Source organism: Panonychus citri, unplaced genomic scaffold (genome assembly GCF_014898815.1).
Source record: "Panonychus citri isolate SS breed McGregor unplaced genomic scaffold, ASM1489881v1 Contig00090, whole genome shotgun sequence".
In the NCBI taxonomy this organism is placed as follows: Eukaryota; Metazoa; Arthropoda; class Arachnida; order Trombidiformes; family Tetranychidae; genus Panonychus; species Panonychus citri.
The window spans coordinates 130,760-151,323 of record NW_026515495.1 but is presented as its reverse complement, the minus strand read 5'-3'; the positions used below and the strand labels follow the sequence as shown (position 1 = coordinate 151,323).

General features: G+C 34.5%; 1 protein-coding gene across 1 annotated transcript; it reads left to right on the top strand.

The window, feature by feature from the left end:
• The first annotated feature begins 6,139 nt into the window (after window positions 1-6,139).
• LOC128387415 (uncharacterized) lies at window positions 6,140-9,445 on the top strand. Its single transcript, XM_053346606.1, has one exon. The coding sequence runs from the start codon at window positions 6,140-6,142 to the stop codon at window positions 9,443-9,445; it is 3,306 nt and encodes a 1,101-aa protein (XP_053202581.1).
• The last annotated feature ends 11,119 nt before the right edge of the window (window positions 9,446-20,564 follow it).

The window sequence follows — 20,564 nt, the reverse complement described above, 5'->3', positions numbered from 1 at the left end:
CAATTGTTTAAATCATGTTACCTGTTTAGTATCATCCTCATCTTTGCAGTTTCATCAATTTTAACGAGTTAGTTAACTTGCCGATGAGTTGATTGTTGTATAACATTTACCTTTATCTCCTCATCCTGATCATCATCTTCATCATCTCAGTTTCCAATGCAAACTCCTTTTCGCTTGCGCTTATATCAACACCATTAATTATCATCATTTGCCGTCAGCAGGGTCATCAATTTAAGCTTCCTATCATCTTCCATCCTCATCCTCATCATCATCTTCATCTTTTCCCTCTCCCATTTACTCATCAACTCCCCTGATAAACTTTATCCCAAGAATCACGACTCAAGAATAAGAAATTGAATATTTTTCAAAAGGTTTATTTTGATTCTATTTATCTTCTCTCTCTCTCTCTCTCTCTCTCTCTCTCTCTCTCTCTCTCTCTCTCTCTCTCTCTCAAGTACTCACTTTCTTTCATCATCTTCATCTTCATCCTCATCTCAATCATCGTCTTCATCTTGATTATTGCAATCGCTTACAATGGTACCATTAACAATTAACTTTTTCCTCATTAACTTCTTAAACCTCTCAATGGTTAACTAATTAATTACTTTTGTCAGTTCAATTTCTTACAATTCAAAGTAAATTTTCAATTAGATAATTAGTTTGATGAAACAATTTCGAACCATTAAATTTGATAAACTTAATCATTTAATTGACACACACACAATTTATTTACTCATCATGATTAAGATCAATCTTAAGGATTAATTAATTGATTTACTTAATTAGGAACAAAAATTTTGCACATATCTTATTAGAAACGTAATCATACAATCAATTAGTTATTATTATATTTAACTATTGATTAGCATAAATTTAACCATTTAAATTTATGTGTTTAATTAATTTACTCTTGTAATCCATTCAATCAATAAATTTTTGTAATCAATGTTATTATTAATTCAATGAACAATTTATCTTATTGAATATACAAATTGTATCTTGATGAACACTGAACAAATATTTGAACTTATATTTAATGTTGGCAAATTAAATAAATTGTTCCTAATTGTTGAAAATCAAATAAATTGTTGTAATATTATTGTTGTTTTATTATTTTTAATACGTTGTTATTAGAGATGAGATATAATTAAGTCGCTAGTCAGGATGATGGATAATCACAATTATCTCATTGATTGTTGCATTGGCACAACAATTTGATCAACTGATTAAGCGAAATCGCATACAATTTAATCAATCATTGTACTTTGTTGCAATAATCATCATTCTCATTCATAAATACTATTAATAACAATCATCATAATAAAAATAATATCAATTGTATCTTTTTTTTCATTTACACAGTTGGTGACTTTTCCAATGGTTTTCAATGGGAGATACAACAGTTTGGTTAACTGTTAACAGGATTTAGTGATGAGGATGAGGATGAGGATGATGATTGGGATGATGATTAAAGTAAACAAGCTTAAGCAAGAGTAATGGGAATGAGTAAGAAATCGAGTGACGAGTCATCATAATGTAGATGAGGGAGGTAAAGGATCGGGAATCGTGGTGAGGATAAAAAATAATTTCACTCTCTCGATGTTAATTTCTGTCTTTTTTCATCATCTTTCCCTCCCTTTTGGTATATTGGTTTCAGATCGGTTTACCGATTGGTGCGAACCTGCATTTCCAATATAATAGGATCAGTGAAGTGACTAATAACATCGCTATTGTTAACATTTGACTCAAGCCTCTTTTTCTCTCCGTCTTTTCCAACCTCTTCCCACCTCATCCTCATCATTTCTCTCTCTCTCTCTCTCTCTCTCTTCTTCTTTCTTCTTTCTTTCTTCTTCTTTCTTTCTTCCTACTCTGTCTAATTTAATCTCGATATGCTTTGTTACTTAAAAGTAAGTCAAATGATCAACACTTGTGGCAAGAAGAGAGGAGAAGGAGATGGATGAAAATGGGAATGATATTCAAGAGGAGGAAGAGAGAGAGAGAGAGAGAGAGAGAGAGAGAGAGAGAGAGAGAGAGAGAGAGAGAGAGAAATGATGAGGATGATAATGGGGAGTAGGAAGCTTGCTGTTTAATGGAATCCAATCTAATCCAATCCAATTCCTTGGTCTCCTCGATTTCAATATAAACTACATATTTACAAAGGAAATATCTTATTGATGATCATGATAATAATCACAGAAGTTAAAATGAAATGTTGGTGGGAATGTTAATGATAATGATGATTGTGATGATGATAAGGATGAAGATGATGATGACGCGCGTGTAACGACCTTGATAACAGAACCAAAATTGAGTCAAGTCCAGAAGGTGCTCAAAGTTAATTTGAAATTAACCATTTTTTCAAAGGTTCTAATAAGGTTGATTGGCAAGTCAGGCTCATGATGGATTGTTCATTAAATTGAACCGTAAAGATTGTTAAGTTAAGGCTTGAAATTGATTCTTGTAGTGCAAACTGTTGGCAGGAAAAGTTAATAGTGTAAATGAGATCTGGTTAGATGATGATGATGATGATAATTTTTACATTGTTGATAAAAATACCATTGGATTAACTTTTCTGTTGATTGTTTGCCTATTCATCTGCTTCTTGACTCCTTTTATTTTTGATTACATTGCAAAGTTTAATTGAAAAGTATATTAATCCAAACTTTTCTCTCCATTTAGTTGATTGTTATTATATCACCAATGATCATTTCAATGACAATAAGAGAGATGCTTAGGATGCAAAATCATTTTTTCTCCTCTTTTCATCATCATCATCATCATATTGCTCTTGATTTTTTTTCTTCTTTCGCTTATCTTCAATGATGAGAGATGAGGCTAAGGTTCAGGAGAAGAAGAGAGTTGATGCTTTTTTTATTGCACTTATCCGAATAGTCGGTGACAAAAAAATGAGCAATAGGAAGATAAAAAAGAGAGCCAAGTCATTTCATCTACGATTCCAATCAATCTTGTTCATTTGTTTGAGAGTTTCTGTAAGTCGTCAGTAGTAAAGGTATACTAAAGGCACATTAGGGCGGGGCCTAATATTTTTTTCTTTGTTTGAAAAAAGGGGGAATAATATCAACCATCTGTTGGTAAATGAATTTTCCACAAAAACTTGTAAATTTTCCGCAAAATGAAAAAAAGGAAATCTTATAAATTAAATAACTTTTTTGCTATTAATCAAAATGAAATTCTGAATCAAGTAATCGCTTTGTCTCACTCTTCTACATCCCAAACAAACGCCAAAAAGCCCAAAAAAAATTTTTTTAGGGGTTACCGAAGGGTCGAAATAAAAATTAACAAAAATAAAATATGATGGAAAAATGTTTAATTTGTAAATAAAAGGGAAAGGGAAAAAAGAAATGATTAAAGAGAAGGGAAACAAAGGAAATTAAGGTTTTTTTGAGAGATCGATTGGCTTCATTCGTTTACATGAAGTCAACTCAATCTCGTCAATATGACGTTTGAAGCGGAGGGGCATAAATTCCCATGCTACAATCTCCTCATCCTCTTCGATTGAAACAGGTCGAAGAGGAATCATCGGAGGAGGAGTAATTGGGGAATAAGAGGGAGATCGTGATGGTAGTGGTGTCGAGGATTGGATTGGTCGTGTTGGTGTCGATGGTGGTGTTAATGATAATGATGACGATGGACCAACAAGGAGAGCGAGAGTTTCAAGAGAAAGAGAAAGAGAAACAAATGGCGATGGTGATTGTGACCGTGAAGGCGATGGAGACCGTGAAGGCGATGGAGACCGTGAAGGAGATGGAGACCGTGAAGGAGATGGAGACCGAAGGCGATGGAGACCGTGAAGGAGATGGAGACCGAAGGAGATGGAGACCGTAGGAGATGGAGACCGTGAAGGAGATGAGACCGTGATGGTTGGGGTGATCGATATCGATCTTTAACCCCTGATAACATCGCCAAAGGTCGACAATAACGTCCTCTGTCTCGATTGTCCTCTAGTTCACATCTGAAGAGGTAGAGGAGGTCGAGCACTTCACCAACTGGCATCATTTGTGTTGATGAAGATGGTTGTATTGGTGGTGGAGATGATGTTGATGAAACTGTTGGTGGAGATGATGTTGATGACATTGTTGGTGATGGTGATGTTCACAAAGAGAGAGAGAGAAGGTTTGTGTTGTTGGTGATTGTGATGGTCACAAAGAGAGAGTAGTAATTGTTGTTGGTGTTGTTGATGATAACAAAGAGAGAGAGTAATTGTAGTTGTTGGTGTTGTTGAGAACAAAGAGAGAGAGAGTAGTAATTGTAGTTGTTGGTGTTGTTGTTAAATGAACAATGATAAATTTCTTTTCTTTTTTTGACTATATTCATCGATAGGCGTGTTGCTCCCTCGGAAGATAAAAAGATTAAAAGAAGAAAAAGAAATGAATAAGATAGAAAAAGAAAAAAGTCCAAAACGGATTATAAGTCTAAAAGGATTATAAGTCAAAAGATTAAGAATACAAAAAAGAAAAGGATTATAAGTCAAAAAAGAGATTATAACCAAATGAATGAAATAAATAAATGAAATAAAGCAAATAAAGAGTTTGAAGAATTAGAAGAAAGAGAAGAAAGAGAAAAGAAAGGAAAAAAGAAAGGGAGATGATAATGAAGATGAAGATGAAATGAAAAAGTAAATGAATAGAAGAACAAGGAGAGAAGTAAATGAATTCATTATTCATTCATACATTGAACCTTTAACTTCTCTCCTTGTTCACCATCACCATCAACACAATCAACACAATCAACACAATCAACACAATCAACACAATCAACACAATCAACACAATCAACACAATCAACACAATCAACACAATCAACACAATCAACACAATCAACACAATCAACACAATCAACACAATCAACACAATCAACACAATCAACACAATCAACACAATCAACACAATCAACACAATCAACACAATCAACACAATCAACACAATCAACACAATCAACACAATCAACACAATCAATTCAACCAATTCAACCAATTCAACCAATTCAACCAATTCAACCAATTCAACCAATTCAACCAATTCAACCAATTCACCCAATTCAACCAATTCAACCAATTCAACCAATTCAACCAATCAACCCAACAAATTGAAAATCGAAAGAAAAAATAAAATCAAAATCGACAACAATCGAAAAATCGAAAAAATCGAAAAAAATCGACAACAATCGAAAAAATCGAAAAAAATCGTGAAAATCGTCAAAATCAACCAAAATCAACCAAAATCAACCAAAATCAACCAAAATCAACCAAAATCAACCAAAATCAACCAAAATCAGCTCAGTAGTAAGTTCAAGTACAAATTTAATTTAGAATTCAATTGCAATGGATAATTTCATGTTCGATGAATCAATGGACTTGACTGGTTTAGATGAACTTCTTTTAGATTCACAATTGAATGATGACTCTATGGACTTCACTTTTGACACATTCTTTTAGATGTTAAATGACACTAGTGATGATTCTCTTTGTAGACTTTTCGAAGTAAATATAATGAATGATCAGTATGATTCTCTTTGCATGGAAGTAGATGTTTCTGATTATGAAAGAGAGTGTGCTGAAGAAAGAAATTCAACAGAAAATCTACCAGAACATCCACAGATAGGTCATGGTTTACCTATTCCTCAACCACCAGTCAATAACATAATCAGGAATGATAATAGAAATGATGAAATAGAAATTGAGTTTCAGATATTAGAGGGACCTTGGAAAGTGAATCGTACATTCCATACTAAGACAAAACTTTGAGAGCCAAATTATCACATGATGAAGAAGGATCAATCTATTACAAGTAGGTGAAGCTATTGACTCAGCTTATGAACGATTTGTTAGTAGTATGATTTCAGAAGCAGGAAACAATGATAGAATTTATATAACATTCAGGAACAGCAGCGAAAATAGAGAACTTTATATAGCATTCAAAAAGAAAATTTCAATAAAGAACAATTTTAGATAGAGCTTATGCATTAGCGCAATCTGCAATTTTTGGACAACAATGTATTCGAAATCAAAGTACAAGTCGTTCAGTGTGTAACTGGAAATGGTAGAGTATCTAAACTGCAGCCAGGATCGATCAGAGCTTACCAAAAAGATCAATTGTCCAAGTTTTAATGAGGATCATAAATGTGGGTATATGGCATAGGAATAGGTAAACTTTTCCTAGATAAAATAGCAGGTACACTCTTAGAAGATCATGTTAGCTGGAAGAGAACGAGAGTATCACCAATAGCACAGTTAAAAGCAGCTAGTAATTTATTCCAAGATTTGGGAGTCAATTGTCTTCGTCCACTAGATATGAATAATATTGTCGCAATCCAAGAAAAGTTAAATGATTATCAGATAATTGTTATTGATAGAAGAACTCAGTTAAAACTTTACGCAGGTCCTGAAAGAGAGAAAGTTTTAGGTTTAGAGTATAGTGAGCCACCTCATTTCAACTTCATTAAATCAATCAAAAGTTATATGGACGCTGTCGAATTTTGTACACGATGTTGGGTTAAGCACCAAAAAGGTAAACATAGTTGTTCTACTTCATGTAAAAAGTGTACAAAAATCACTCAGTGCCCTTTAATAGCTTTGATAACTTGTTCAACCTGTCATGTTGACTTTAATAGCGATTCATGTTTCGATTATCATATTGAAAAGACTCTTTGTCAAAGAAAACAGAAATGTGAAGAATGTTGGATTGTTTATAATACTCAAGAGATTCATGTTTGTGATACATACAAATGTATTAAATGTAATGTCCTCTACAAAGAATCACCCCACTATTGTCACATCAAAGTCTTGGAAATTGATGATCTTAAAAAAGATGATGAGAGACCAGCAATTATGATATGCTACGATATTGAATCCATGCAAATACCTTTAGAAAACAACGAACTCGTTCACCAGCCAAATCTCCTCATAAGTTTCACGATTTGTAATGAGTGTGTTGATCTTCAAACCTTCGGTAAAAAGGACGGCATATGTAAAGTGTGTGGCCCTCTTGAAAACATCTACAGAGGTAATGATTGTGTTACAAGATTTTGTGATTATCTCTACAGAGATATCGCACCAATAGCTTATGCTAAAAAATCGAAAGTAACAATCATCGCTCACAACCAGAGGGGATATGACGGCCATTTCATCATCCAGGACTTTTACAAGCGAGACTTTCAAGCCACTCCAAATTTAATAATGGTTGGATCAAAGATTCTTTTTGCTGGAATGGAGCAACTGAGATTTATCGACTCGCTCAGCCTTTTTCTTCAGCCACTCAGCTCTCTTTCTGAGTCCTTCAACATTGAAGAACTTAAAAAAGGATTTTTTCCTCATAAATTCAATACACCAGAAAATCAAGAGTATGTAGGATCTTTACCTTCTATTGAAAACTATTATCCTGAGTCCATGAAACCAAAGCAGTTAGTAGAATTCAGTTCTTGGCATCAGGAACAAGCCAATAATTTGTTCGATTTCGGTAAAGAAATAGTTGAATATTGTCGATCAGATGTTCAGATCCTGATGATATCAATGTTAAAATTCGTAAAACTTTTCTCTTCAATCACTGGTATTAACCCCATAACGAGAGGCTTCACCCTGGCATCAATTGCAATGGAAGTATTCCGAGCTAAAATGTTGTTACCCATGTCTCTAGCTGTAACACCAACATTAGGTTACGCTGCGAGGAAACACTCAGTGATTGGTTCATGTTGGTTAGATTTTCAACAGAAAAAACAGGGCCAACCTATTCCACGTGAATATAGAATAGGTAACTTCTTCGCTGATGGCTTCATTCCCGAAACTAAACAAGTTTTCGAGTTTTGGGGGTGTTACTTCCATGGATGTCCTGTTTGCTATCCTGATCGATCTCAAGATGTGAGAATAGGTGACCAATCCATCAATGTACAGACTCTCTACGAAAAAGTCGAGTTGAAACGTCTTTATTATACTCATCGTGGATTCAAACTGGAGGAAATATGGGAACACGAACTTGACAAGAAAGATTCATACATTGCTGATAGAATGGAGTATTATCATTCACTAAAAAAGGTCGGATGCATAGATATCAAGGAAAGTTTCTTCGGAGGGCGAACTAATAACATCAAGTTCTTCCATAAGTGTAGTGAGAATGAAAGAATAAGATATCTTGATTTCACATCATTATACCCTTATGTTCTCAGGAAAAATGTTTTCCCTATGGGACATCCAACTGTAATACAAGAAGATTTCAAAGATATTTCTGAGTATTTTGGATTCATCAAATGTAAAGTTCTGGCTCCCCAAAATATCAATATTGGTGTTCTTCCTCTCAGATTGGATAGACTTCTCTTTCCTCTCTGCCGTACATGCGCCACTAAAATGCAACAACAGTGTGATCACACAGACGAGGAAAGGTACATGACCAACACTTGGACAACAATTGAGCTCCAAGAGGCTATGACCATCGGATACAAGATCATCAAGATTTATCAAGTTTTAGATTATGAGCAGTCACCATCTTCATCACAATTTGGAGAATACATCAAAATGTGGCTGAAAATAAAACAAGAATCCAGTGGATGGCCAAGTTGGTGTCAAACCGAAGAGGACAAATCCAAATACATCAGTGATTATAAAACAGCAGAGGACATTGATCTTGAATTTGAAAATATCGAAAAGAATCCGGGTAAGAGAAGCATAGCTAAACTTATGCTCAATAGCTTCTGGGGTAAACTTGCTCAGAATCCCAACATGCCTAAGACACAAGTACTTAGAAGCTACGCTGACTTGTGGCAGATAGCAAACAATCCTGAACTTGAAACTCTTGGTCTTTTTGAGGTCAACGATGATACACTATTGATTCAACATAAGTACAATGATACATCTCTTGATCAAGTCAATCCTGGTAAGACTAATTTAGCTGTAGCGTCATTTGTTACTGCTTATGGACGTCTAGAGCTTTTCAGGCTTATTAACAAGATTGAAAATCATAGAGTAGGTAGAGTACTTTATTTTGATACTGATAGTGTTGTCTTTGTTGAGAATGAAAACGATCCAGAGATCAAGTGTGGTGATTATCTGGGTGAGTTGACGGATGAGATCGAACCTGGATGGAAATGTACTGACTTTGTTACACTTGGCCCCAAAAATTATGGATATGAAGTGTCAGATACACATGGAAATAGAAAAGCCATTACGAAAGTAAAGGGTATCAAATTAACATCAGCAGCTTTGGATATCCTTACACTTCAAAAACTTATGGAAATGATCGACAACTACATCAATGGAATACAAGATGTTGTCCATATCAATCAAACTAACATTGTTTCGGATAAGTTCACCCACATTGTTAAAACCAAGAGCTTCAATAAAATTTATCGAGCTGTTTCGGAGAAGAGAAAAATAATTGGGAATGATACACGACCATACGGATATATACCCCATCATAAACACATCTTGTTGAATTAACATATGTATTGCCATAAATTATAATAAATATTTCATTAAAGATAAACATTTCTATTTATTTTTTCATTATTTCTAAAAAAATTAACAAATCATTTGCAAAAATTTATGAGATTTTGTCACTCAATGTCAAAATTAAGAAGTTCCATAGCAATAACATGGGAAAAATTTAAAAAAGTTTACACTTTAATGTCAATTTTTTTTAAAAATTTAACGTTTAAGTGAAAACTTTTTCAAAAATTATCAGTTCAATGTCAAATTTAACGAACAAATGATAAAACTTTGATTCAAATTTCATCATGCAAATAACAACTAATGGGTGTGGTCAGTATTGTTAGTGATAGTTAGTATTAGTATGTGAAGATAACACCAGTTGTTCTCCCATTGTGCGCAAAATCTACAGGAGAGAAGAGACCAATAAGAGTAGACTGATTAAGATTTGGGAGACACTCATTGCTCCTTCATTGGCAGAGCTGGAGAATAAAAGAGCGAACACTTGTGACCAGAACTCATAAACCTTCTCTCTCTTGTTACTCTCAACATCGGTTTTCATCATCAAACATCAAGTCCTTAAAACTTTCATCAAAATGTACTCCCGATCCACGTCTTCATCGAGATTTAGTTCAGACTCTGATCAAGAGAAATCCTATGATATGTATACAGCTGGTAAGAAACGTCGTATTGAACACGAAGAACCTCAAGTGCGTGAAAACTCTCCATCTACTACAGCCATTCCAGAGACCTACGCTACAAAACAAACTAGTTTTCTTGTACTCGCGAAGAACAGTGAAACCAATACTCTTTTACTTCCCGCAAACAAGGATGTAGCCTTTCATTGTGAGAATGGTCAAGGAGCATACCAATCCGTTGCGAGTTATCTTGACCACTGGCTGAAAATTGATGTTGGAATCCATGGCGATAAGAGAAAATACTTCCAAGACCATCTGTTCACCATCCTTTGTGAAGCTTATAATGGCAAGTTCAAGGAGAACATTAAAGCAAGGCAATCATTACTTGCGACTGGTTCAAGGACAATTGTTTATGCTGCTGACCATGAAGAAGATGACTTCTTTTCTTGTGGAATTTTACCAGGAAAAGATGAAATCAAAAATCCAGGAAAATGGACGGGTAAGAACATTGTTGGTCTGGCTTTGATGCAAGTACGAGCAGAAATCAGAGAGCAGTGGAAAAAGAATAATTTGGATGGTTCCGGACAACTTAAAAAGCGTCAGAGAACTGATTGATTATTTAAAAGAAAACTAAAATAATCTTACTTACATTCATCATTTCTTTCATTCGTTGATTAAGATAAACAATAAAATAATAATTAAATCAAAATGTCTTTGAAATTTGTCCATCCTTTCACATGTATGGTAGCTGGTCCCACTTCAAGTGGTAAAACGGTCTTAGTCGAAAATTTACTAAGAAACCATTCAAAGATTTTTTCAAAACTGAGTCCATCACCCAAAATACTTTGGTGTCATGGTCAAGATCAAGAGCGTTATAAACCTAACACTCTCATTGAGTATCACGATGGTCTTATTGAAGATCCTTCTGGCTATGACATTATCATAGTCGACGATCTGATGAATGAGATGGGTAACAATAATCGCCTTCTGAACTTATTCACAAAAGGAAGTCATCATATGAAAATTAGTGTCTTTTTCATCGTCCAAAACATTTTTCATCAAGCTAAAAATATGAGAGGTATAAGTTTAAATTGTCAGTATCTCATATTGATGAAGAACCCTCGTGATAAATCTCAAATTCATTGTTTGGCTAGGCAACTTTATCCTACTAAGACTAAATTATTTATCAAGGTGTTTGAAGACGCAACTCGTGATCCTTACAGCTATTTAAAGGTTGACCTTACTCCACAAACACCAGAGAATCTCAGAGTACAAGCTTGTCTTTCATTTACAAAATCTACTCCTACAGTTGTTGTTTATGAAATATGATTTCTTCAGAATTGAAAGAGTGTATATCTACATTAACAATTGCTTCCAAAATTCGCAATGTTAAACTTAGAGAAAAGTTTCTTATCGATCAATTCAAGAAAAACAGTGATTTATTTAAAGCGATAAAGGAGATTGCATTGAATCTGATACAGGAAAATATACCTTTAACTGATACACAAAAAAGATCGCTAAAGAAACATAAACATCAAATTGTAGATATTGTTAAAGATAAAGCCAAGACACGAAGGAAAAAACACATAGCGCAGTCAGGAGGTTACCTTCCCATACTTATTCCAACTGTGATATCATTAATATCAGAACTAATTGATGGATAATTTTATCAAGAAAGTGTACCAAATTGATGGTGAGGATATGAATCATTTGATACAAGATGGTGGTGCTATTAAAAAAGCTAGAAAATCAGACCCACAAGTTTCTTTGACTCCATCTAAAGATTTGATCCATAAAGTTATTAGGATTGCCCTCAGGTTAGCGCTTAAGGGGTCTTATAATCAAGACAATAATATCATCTTCCAAAAGAAACCCCTTGAAGGTACAGATATTGTAGATCTCATTTACTGCTGTATGTCCGAGGGTGAAACGTGTGAGGGATTATCTGAATTTTTACAGGTTCTTAAGGCTTCAGGGCTCGCCTCTAGTGACTTTACTAATAAAAAAATCATCAAGAGATTTAAAGGAATAAGTAAACTTAAGCAGCTTAAAAAGACAAGTATAAGTAGTCCAATAGTTCTCTCGAATGTACGAGTACAGCCACCATTATTCATCCCTAGAAACGACTTACACACTTTTGATAAGGAAAAAGCAGTAAATGATTCTCAAATCCTTTTAGAGCTTGAAGGTACACCTAAGGTCACACAGAAGATCAAGAGACCAAGAAAAAAGTATACTCCAGTAAACAATAATTATAATCTCCGGGATGGCAAAGAAAAAAGATGGGCTCGACTCAGTAAAGATTAAGACTCTGAATGATCTTTACTATAGTCCTGAAAATCCTGCATCTTTTTCTTCAATAGATAGACTTTTTGATGAAGCGCAAAAGCTTGTTCCAGATATTAAGAGGTCTGAAGTGGAAGAATGGACTAAATCACAGCTCACTTATACTCTACACAAATCTGTAAGAAAAAATTTCATTCGAAATAGAATTATTGTTTCTTCTATTGACGAACAATGGGAAGCGGATCTTGTCGAGATGCAGGAGTTTTCTAGACAAAATCAAAGCTATCGTTATATACTGACTGTTATTGATTGTTTCAGTAAATATGCTTGGGCTGTTCCCATCAAAAATAAAACAGCGAAATTAGTTACAAGTGCTTTTGAATCTATACTCGCTGAAAGAACACCAGCTGCTTTGAGAACAGATAAAGGTAAAGAGTTCATAAATTCAGGCTTCTCAAAACTGTTGGAAAATCATTGTATACGTTATTATTCTTCAAGTAATAGAGATATTAAATGTGCTATTGTAGAAAGGTTTAATAGAACTTTGAAAGCTAAAATGTTCAAGTATTTCACCTCTAAAGGAACTCGTAAATATGTGGATGTAATAAATAAACTCTTAAAAAGTTATAATAATGCCTATCATAGAGCAATAAAAATGCCACCAATAAAAGTTAATCAATCTAACTCTTCTCAAGTTTTTCAAAATTTGTATGGAAAGTCATGTCTTCGTGATGTCTATAGAAGCAATAAAAAAATACCACGTCTCGAAGAAGCAGACCAAGTTAGGGTAAAATACAAGCAGAAACCATTCGACAAAGGATTCTACCCAAATTGGAGCGATCAGATTTATAATATCAGCTCTATTGATAAAGTTCAACTCTTACCTGTTTATACTCTCAACAGTGAGATAGGTGAAAAAGTAGTTGATAAAAAGTTTTATGATAAAGAGGTGCAACATGTTAAAGCTGATGAACACAGAGTAGAAAAAGTATTAAAAAGACGTGTATATAAAGGGAAGATTCAATACTTCGTAAAGTGGCTAGGATACTCAACAACTCATAACTCATGGATCAATTCGGACGACCTGAAGAGCTTGGGATGAATGAATCTAAAATTTATTTATTCATCGCACAAATTTCCACACTTTTTTTCGTGATACTAGCGTCACTGATTAACTTGTCTTTAAACATTGGTGACCAGAAACTATGGATAACCTTGCTTTCAATGTCTCTTGGCTGTATTTTACCTACCCCAAAAATGAATTCGAAACCAATCAATTATTTGCAACGTGATAATTCAACTCATATAAAGCCAACTCTTGAAAGTGTTGTCTCTTAAAGCTTTGCAATGTCAAACTCATTTTATTTAACATTGCCTAGTAATGTTGTCAGCATTAATGAAAATAAACTATATGATTACACTACTTACTTTCCAAACCCTTTGTGCCTCTCTGATAACTATGAGGTTGCTCTCACGGAGTTTAATTACACTAAAAGTTGGTTTAACTTACTAACAGTGCCAACATTCACCCTATATGATCCAAAACGTATCATTTCATCTGAAATAGTTAACAACATCCAACCCGGCTATTATCATTCTGTAGATAACTTAGTAACTATTATTAACCAAAATGTTAAAGAATTATTTTCTAATAACCCAAAACTCATTTTACCTTTACTAGAGTTTAATCAATCATCACATACGATAACAATGATCCAAGGCTGTGAGAATCAAAACGCAGAAGATTCTACCAAACATCCCATTCTCATATCATTCGGAGAAGAACTCGACTCTATGTTAGGTTTTGAAACAATCAAGTTTGATAAAAGTTCAACAATTGAAATAATATCTATCCCCTCATTTACTGAGGGTCTTAACCAATCATCAGCGGTTGACATGAAAGCGGGAGTTCATAACTTAATGATCTATTCAGATATTGTTACTCCTACAATTGTTGGTAATGTGTATTCAAATCTATTGAGATCAGTACCTGTCAGTAATTCTAGTGTTTATGGAGAAGATGTCAATATGGTCTTCAGTAAACCTTATTATCATCCTATATCAACCAATGAACTGGATAGATTGAGAATCAATATAAAGGATGAATGTGGCCGTTGTATTGATTTCAAATTCGGTAGAGTCTCAGTAACTTTACATTTCAGAAAAAGATGGAGAACTATTATTTAAAGCAGGCTGGTGATGGTTTACCATTACAAGTATTTTCTGGCGTTAGATATCAAAGAGGTTATGGATTTTTCGGTCGTATTTTTAAAACACACGTTTTACCTATACTAAAATATTTAGGATCACAAGCTCTTGACACGGGGAAAGCTATCTTTAATGATATAAAGACATCGGCAACAAACAGAGTTTTGGATAAAGTACAAGAAGTAGCTAGTGAAGTTATAAAAAGAAAAAGAAAATTATCAGTGAGTGACCAAGTTGGTGAAGGTATAAAAAGACCTAGAATAAATAAAAGACATATAGATCGTACTCTTTTCAACTTTTTAAGATGAGTTCAATTCATAAGTTATCATCAGAAGCTTTTCTGCCAGAACTTGACCTTTTTTCAGTTCCTCCAACGCAAAAGTCAGCAGAGAGAGGATATGAGACTCAACATCGACCTATTTCAGCTCTTGACTCTAGTTCAATGATGAGTTTTCGAATACCAACCTCAATGGATGAATACATTTTGTTACACGAAACATATTTTTACATCAAACTACAAGCTATTGTTGTCAAAACTGATAAAACACCAATGACATCAAGTGATTGGTTGGAAATGAAGCCAGCAAACAATTTTCTTCATTCTATGATAAAAAAAGTAGAATTAAGTATTGGTAATAAAGAGATCACAATGTCAAATAATCTTTATGCGTATCGAGCTTATCTTGATAATCTTTTAGGATTTTCTGATGACGCTAAAAGTTCTCACTTGGGCTCTTGTTTATGGAATGAAAATGATGTAGCTAGGCAGCAAAGATTCATTCCTAAAACTGGAGGTGCTACCAGTAATGTGGTTGATCTGTATGGTAGATTGCACCTTGATTTATCTTTTCAAGGTAAAGCCCTTTTAGGAGGATGTGAGTTGCAAGTTTCACTAGTACCTCATTCACCTAACTTCTTTTTCGAGTATCCAGATGGTTTTGAAGTATCAATGAAGTTCATCGACGCTTCATTATATGTTCATCGACTCAAGGTAACATCGCAGCTATTGACAGCTCATGCAAAGGCTTTGGCTTTGGCTCCAGCTAAATATCCTGTTACCAGAATTGACATGAGACAAGTAGCCATTCCTGCTGGCTCATTGGATGCCATGCTTGATAATATTATCATTGGACAATTACCTCGAAGACTTTATCTTGTCTGTGTTTCAAATGCCGCACATAATGGTTCCAATAAAAATGAAGTATTCGTATTTAATCATTATGATATATCGTTTGCTGCTTGTTACTTGGACGGTATACAATATCCATCAAATGCTTATCAACCTGACTTTTCAAATGGATGTTATGTTAGAGAGTATAATGGGCTTTTTCAATCGATGAATATGAATAACACAGAAACAACCATCAATATAACTCGGGATAATTTTATTGAAGGTAAAACAGTATTTGGTTTTAACTTTGCGCCAGATCTTTCACATGGATGTGGTATGGCTGGTCATCTAAATCCAATTAAGCGAGGAACATTGAGACTTTATTTAAGATTCAAAGAAGCCCTAAAAGAGGTTGTTGATGTCATATTGTATTGTGAATATGATAATTTGATTGAGATTGATTCTGAAAGAAATGTCACAACTGATTATAATTAAGAATAAATAAAATGTATGACTTTGAAATTGATAGATGTTTAAAACAGGTTTCTGACTTTATTGGTGTTTTTCCTCGGGATAAAATCCCTGATCTAAAAAGATCATCTTTTTGCTTAGTCGTTAACAACGATAAAGCCTCTGAGCCAGGTAGCCATTGGGTAGCTTTCAAATGTAATAAAAAATTCTGCGAATACTTTGATTCATTCGGTATACCACCCCTTTACAAAGAGTTTAGACCTTTATTCAAAACAGGAAACTCATTTGGAATGGAAGATGTACAACATTTTTTCAAAAACTTGTGGTGAATTTTGTGTTTCCTTTTTGAAATCACGAAATAGAAAGGAAAATTTCATCAGATTTATTAACCAGTTTAACAAGAATTTGAAAGTTAATGATAAGAAAGTAATCCGTATGTGCTATGACCCCTAGTTAAGTTTTCAAAACAACTCATTCATCTCAAAACCATGGACGCGAGTACATCTCCAGTTGTTTCTAACATTGTGATAAGTTATACTCTAAATTTTTCTATTGTTTTAGAGTTTCTAGAGTTTGTACTTGATAATGTTAAATACAACAAGAAAAAGTTCAATGGAGCTATCTGTAAGGATTTTGGATGCTGTCTCTTGATATTTCGAAATGGTAAAATAAACGTTGTAGGCGCTAAAACAGAAAAAATAGCTGATGATGCGATAAAACTATTCTGTGAAAAGACATACAATCCACTGGAGATCAAGGAAAAAAGAATTGTGAATATGGTGGCAAGTTCATTCATTGGTACTGGTATAAACTTATTGAAGCTCATGGAAAGGTCTTCAGGTGAATTTGATTATCATCCAGAGCTATTTCCATCTGCTTATTATTCTGTGAGTGGTACAAGGGAAAAGGTAGCGATACATCACACTGGTAAACTTGTTTTCACTGGCTTCAAGACTGCTCAAAACATTCAAAATGTACACCATTCACTTCTAAATATTCTTAAAAAATACGATCTATTAAAGAAAGATTAAAAAAATCGATTATGTTTCAAATTTATTTATTATTAACAAATGTTTCTAAATTATATTTTACAATGTGTTTTGTTATTAGCAAGTAAATGATTTTGATTGGCTTGCGACAAAATCTTGTCCCTTAGTTTTCAATATGAAACCGCAGCTAGGGAAACACTTTGCATGGAGTGTAAAAGGGTCATCACCAATACGCCAGTTATGTATAGCGCCATCACAGTGAAAACAATGAACAATATCATAGATTCCACGATAGTAAAATCCTGCTTTAGCGAGTTGATCAGAAGAAACTACTTTATCAAAATCCCAGTTGAGAAAAGATTTGATTCTTTCAAAATATTCTGATTTTTCAGGTTTGAAAGGTCCCGATGAAAGTAATTTGTCTATTGGAAAGTAACCGTAACAAAACAATCTCGGTAAACAGGCCACTCGTTGATCTATCACTCTCACCGTAGAAATGCTCTTTCTATAATGGTTTCTGGATCTTATCTGTATGTTTCCAGAAGGAAGTCGTATTAATGATTTTTCCAAGACATTCATTCTTCTGAACAACTGCGACCTCCGTAGAGTTTCTTGTGCACGGTAATGACCCTCGAGAGAAACAGTCTTTTCATTATCGTCTACAGATATCATTCCTCTGGAGGTACTTTGGCATGGACTTGAAAGATAACAGGGGAGTCCAGTAGGAGTTTCAGTTATCGGAGGTGATGGTGTATCTTTTGGTGGAGGTGTCTCGGGAAGTTGTCCAAACTTGGGGCGAGAATTGTAGGAAAATCCAGAAGAAGATTCAGATGGTGTTGGCGATAGTGTATCTTTAGGAGAAGGTGTCTCGGAAAGTCTACCAAACTGTTGGTATGGGTAGTCAACAGCATCATTACTATCATCCATATCTTCTTCAGAATCACTTTCAGAATCAGAATCTAATGTCAAAGTTAAAACAACATCTTCGAATGCCTTAGAAAGTAGTTTTAAACGCATATCATCTTCACAAGATGAAAGTGATTCTGGTTTGTGAGTTACATTACCAACACTTTTTCCACAAACGAAAGGACAGTCTGGCTTCTCAAGTCGGTGATCGACCCAGTGTAGATCAGGAAGTAATGGTAAGTTGTAGACAAAATCACAGAAAACACATTTAACAATTCGATCCATACCCGTGTAGAAGAATCCATCAGATGCAACTTCAGCGAAAGAATCCCCACTGATAGTCCAACAAGGTTGTGAATGAAAAAAAGAGGCCAATCGTACAGATTCTTTCTTGAATTGGTCTAGATAAGCTCCCCAAACAGCCAATCCTTCGCCAATTTCAGAAGAACACTTAGAAAATTTACTCAATACGTTCATTGTTGATGTTAGCTGAACTAATGAAATATAATGATGTTTACTAGACGGTAGAAGAGAGAAGAATGAAGTCAAATCGTATCCATTTCTGGTTTTATACGATAGTTTTGCTGTGGGCGTAACTTGTTTGAAAAGAAAAGAAACGCTTTTTTGTATCTCTTGAGTAGATTATGATAATCTTTTTTATTTTTAATCTTAATAGCTCCTAGGCTAGTTTAAGAGGTTTACAATTACAGATGCCTTGGCACTTATGCTTAAGGTTATAAAGAGATGGTTTATGCTTTCCTTCTTCTATATTGTGTTTCTTTTTCATGCTATTCTGACACAGAATTGATCTTGGTTTGTATCCTTCAGTGAAAAGGCGTGGAAGTTTAACATAGCTTATTTCATCATCTAGAAAATTTGGAACCTCCAGACATTCCTCCTTGCTTACATATTTTCCCACTTTAAGCATTTTTGAATAGTCTTCGTGGTCTTGACACATATCCACGAAAGCTTCCAATTTTATTCATCTTCTGAACGGACGTGAAATATTCTTATCCACACTTGGCATTTTCTTAAGATAAGGAAAAGGACGATCTTCACACATTTCTTCAAAAGATAAATCTAAAAATAATGGAGATGTATAATTAGAACTCATGATCAATTAAATATTGAAGTATAATCACAAAATGTAAGTTTAACTAATTTTTAAAACGTTATAGATGAAACTTATCACGATGACTGGTCAAAACTGAATGACTTTTCTTTGTGTCTGTGTCTGTATTTATATGTTAAACTCTCGATGCTCCCTCTGTGGGTTCAACTTGAGTATTAATAAGTAAGTATAGAAAATATTGGTTTTTATCATTTTTATTTATTCATTAATTATTTCATTGATTTATCATATCAATCGGATACAGTTTTGTATAACTAGATGTTATATCTAAACCTCCGAATAGAGTGTATCCTATCAATTTATATGATAGATAGGTGGGAAGGTTGCTGGTTCAGTAGGCTCAATTGGTGTAGAACATCTCGGAGCTTCGATTGGTCTTCGGAATTCAATCAATTCCGCTGGCCAACCTACCCTTTCAAAATATTCAGCTGGTACCTCATCACCGAATGAGTCGTACTCATAAAGGCAATTGTAAGGTGGCTGAGTATATTCTATCGGAATAGAACTGGTTGAGACCTCATTCGAAGCTTCAGATGGAACCTCTTCATTTGGTCTTCGGAACCTAATCAATTCCTCTGGCCAACCTACCCTCTCAAAATATTCAGCTGGTATCTCATCACCGAATGAGTCGTACTCATAAAGCCAGTCATGTGGTGTTGGACCTCCTTCTATCGGTGTGGGTTCACTTGGAACTTCGCCAGGCCACCGTGAAGCTAACCAACTAGCAGGCCAACCTTCCCTTTCAAATATTTCGGCCGGAATACCACGGAATTCTGAAGCATACTCATAGGCGACACTATAAGAGGGGTTGTAAGGTGGTTGAGTCAAATCGACTTCACCTAGACTCACAACATAGTCCACTAGAGCATCACTTTCCTCTTGACCTCCCATCATTGGTCCGTAGGTTTGCAGAAGAACACGAATATTGGCGGTAACAGTTCTAAAAGACATGTTGACTTGTTGACTTGTTGAAGTTGAAGTAGTTCACTTTGAGAATAAAGGAGATGTTAACTTGAAGACTGACTGAGGATGAATGACTTTAACATTGACAATCGCTCTTTATTTATACTGATTCAATTGTATGAGGTGGAGCCTCATAAACCTTCTCTACTGTCCTTAAGGTTATTACTGGAGGGAATATCATCACCCCGAAGCTACGTTAGAGGTTTAAACTTATCTGGTTCATTAACCATCATTTGGCGTATCCCCAAGTCATTTCAGAAGTAAACGACTTAAGAGGATTAAAGAATAAGAGACTTATCTGAGTGCGACCTTTGGTACTTCATTCTATAGGTAGTCCTTAAAATCATTATGATGAAATCTTCATTTATTGTAATATTCATTAGGTTCAAACATTTCATCATGTATTGTTAGCCATCTTTAAGTTAAT

Coding starts and splice junctions, on each gene's coding strand:
- LOC128387415 (XM_053346606.1), top strand. CDS start 6,140: ATGTGGGTATATGGCATAGGAATAGGTAAACTTTTCCTAGATAAAATA.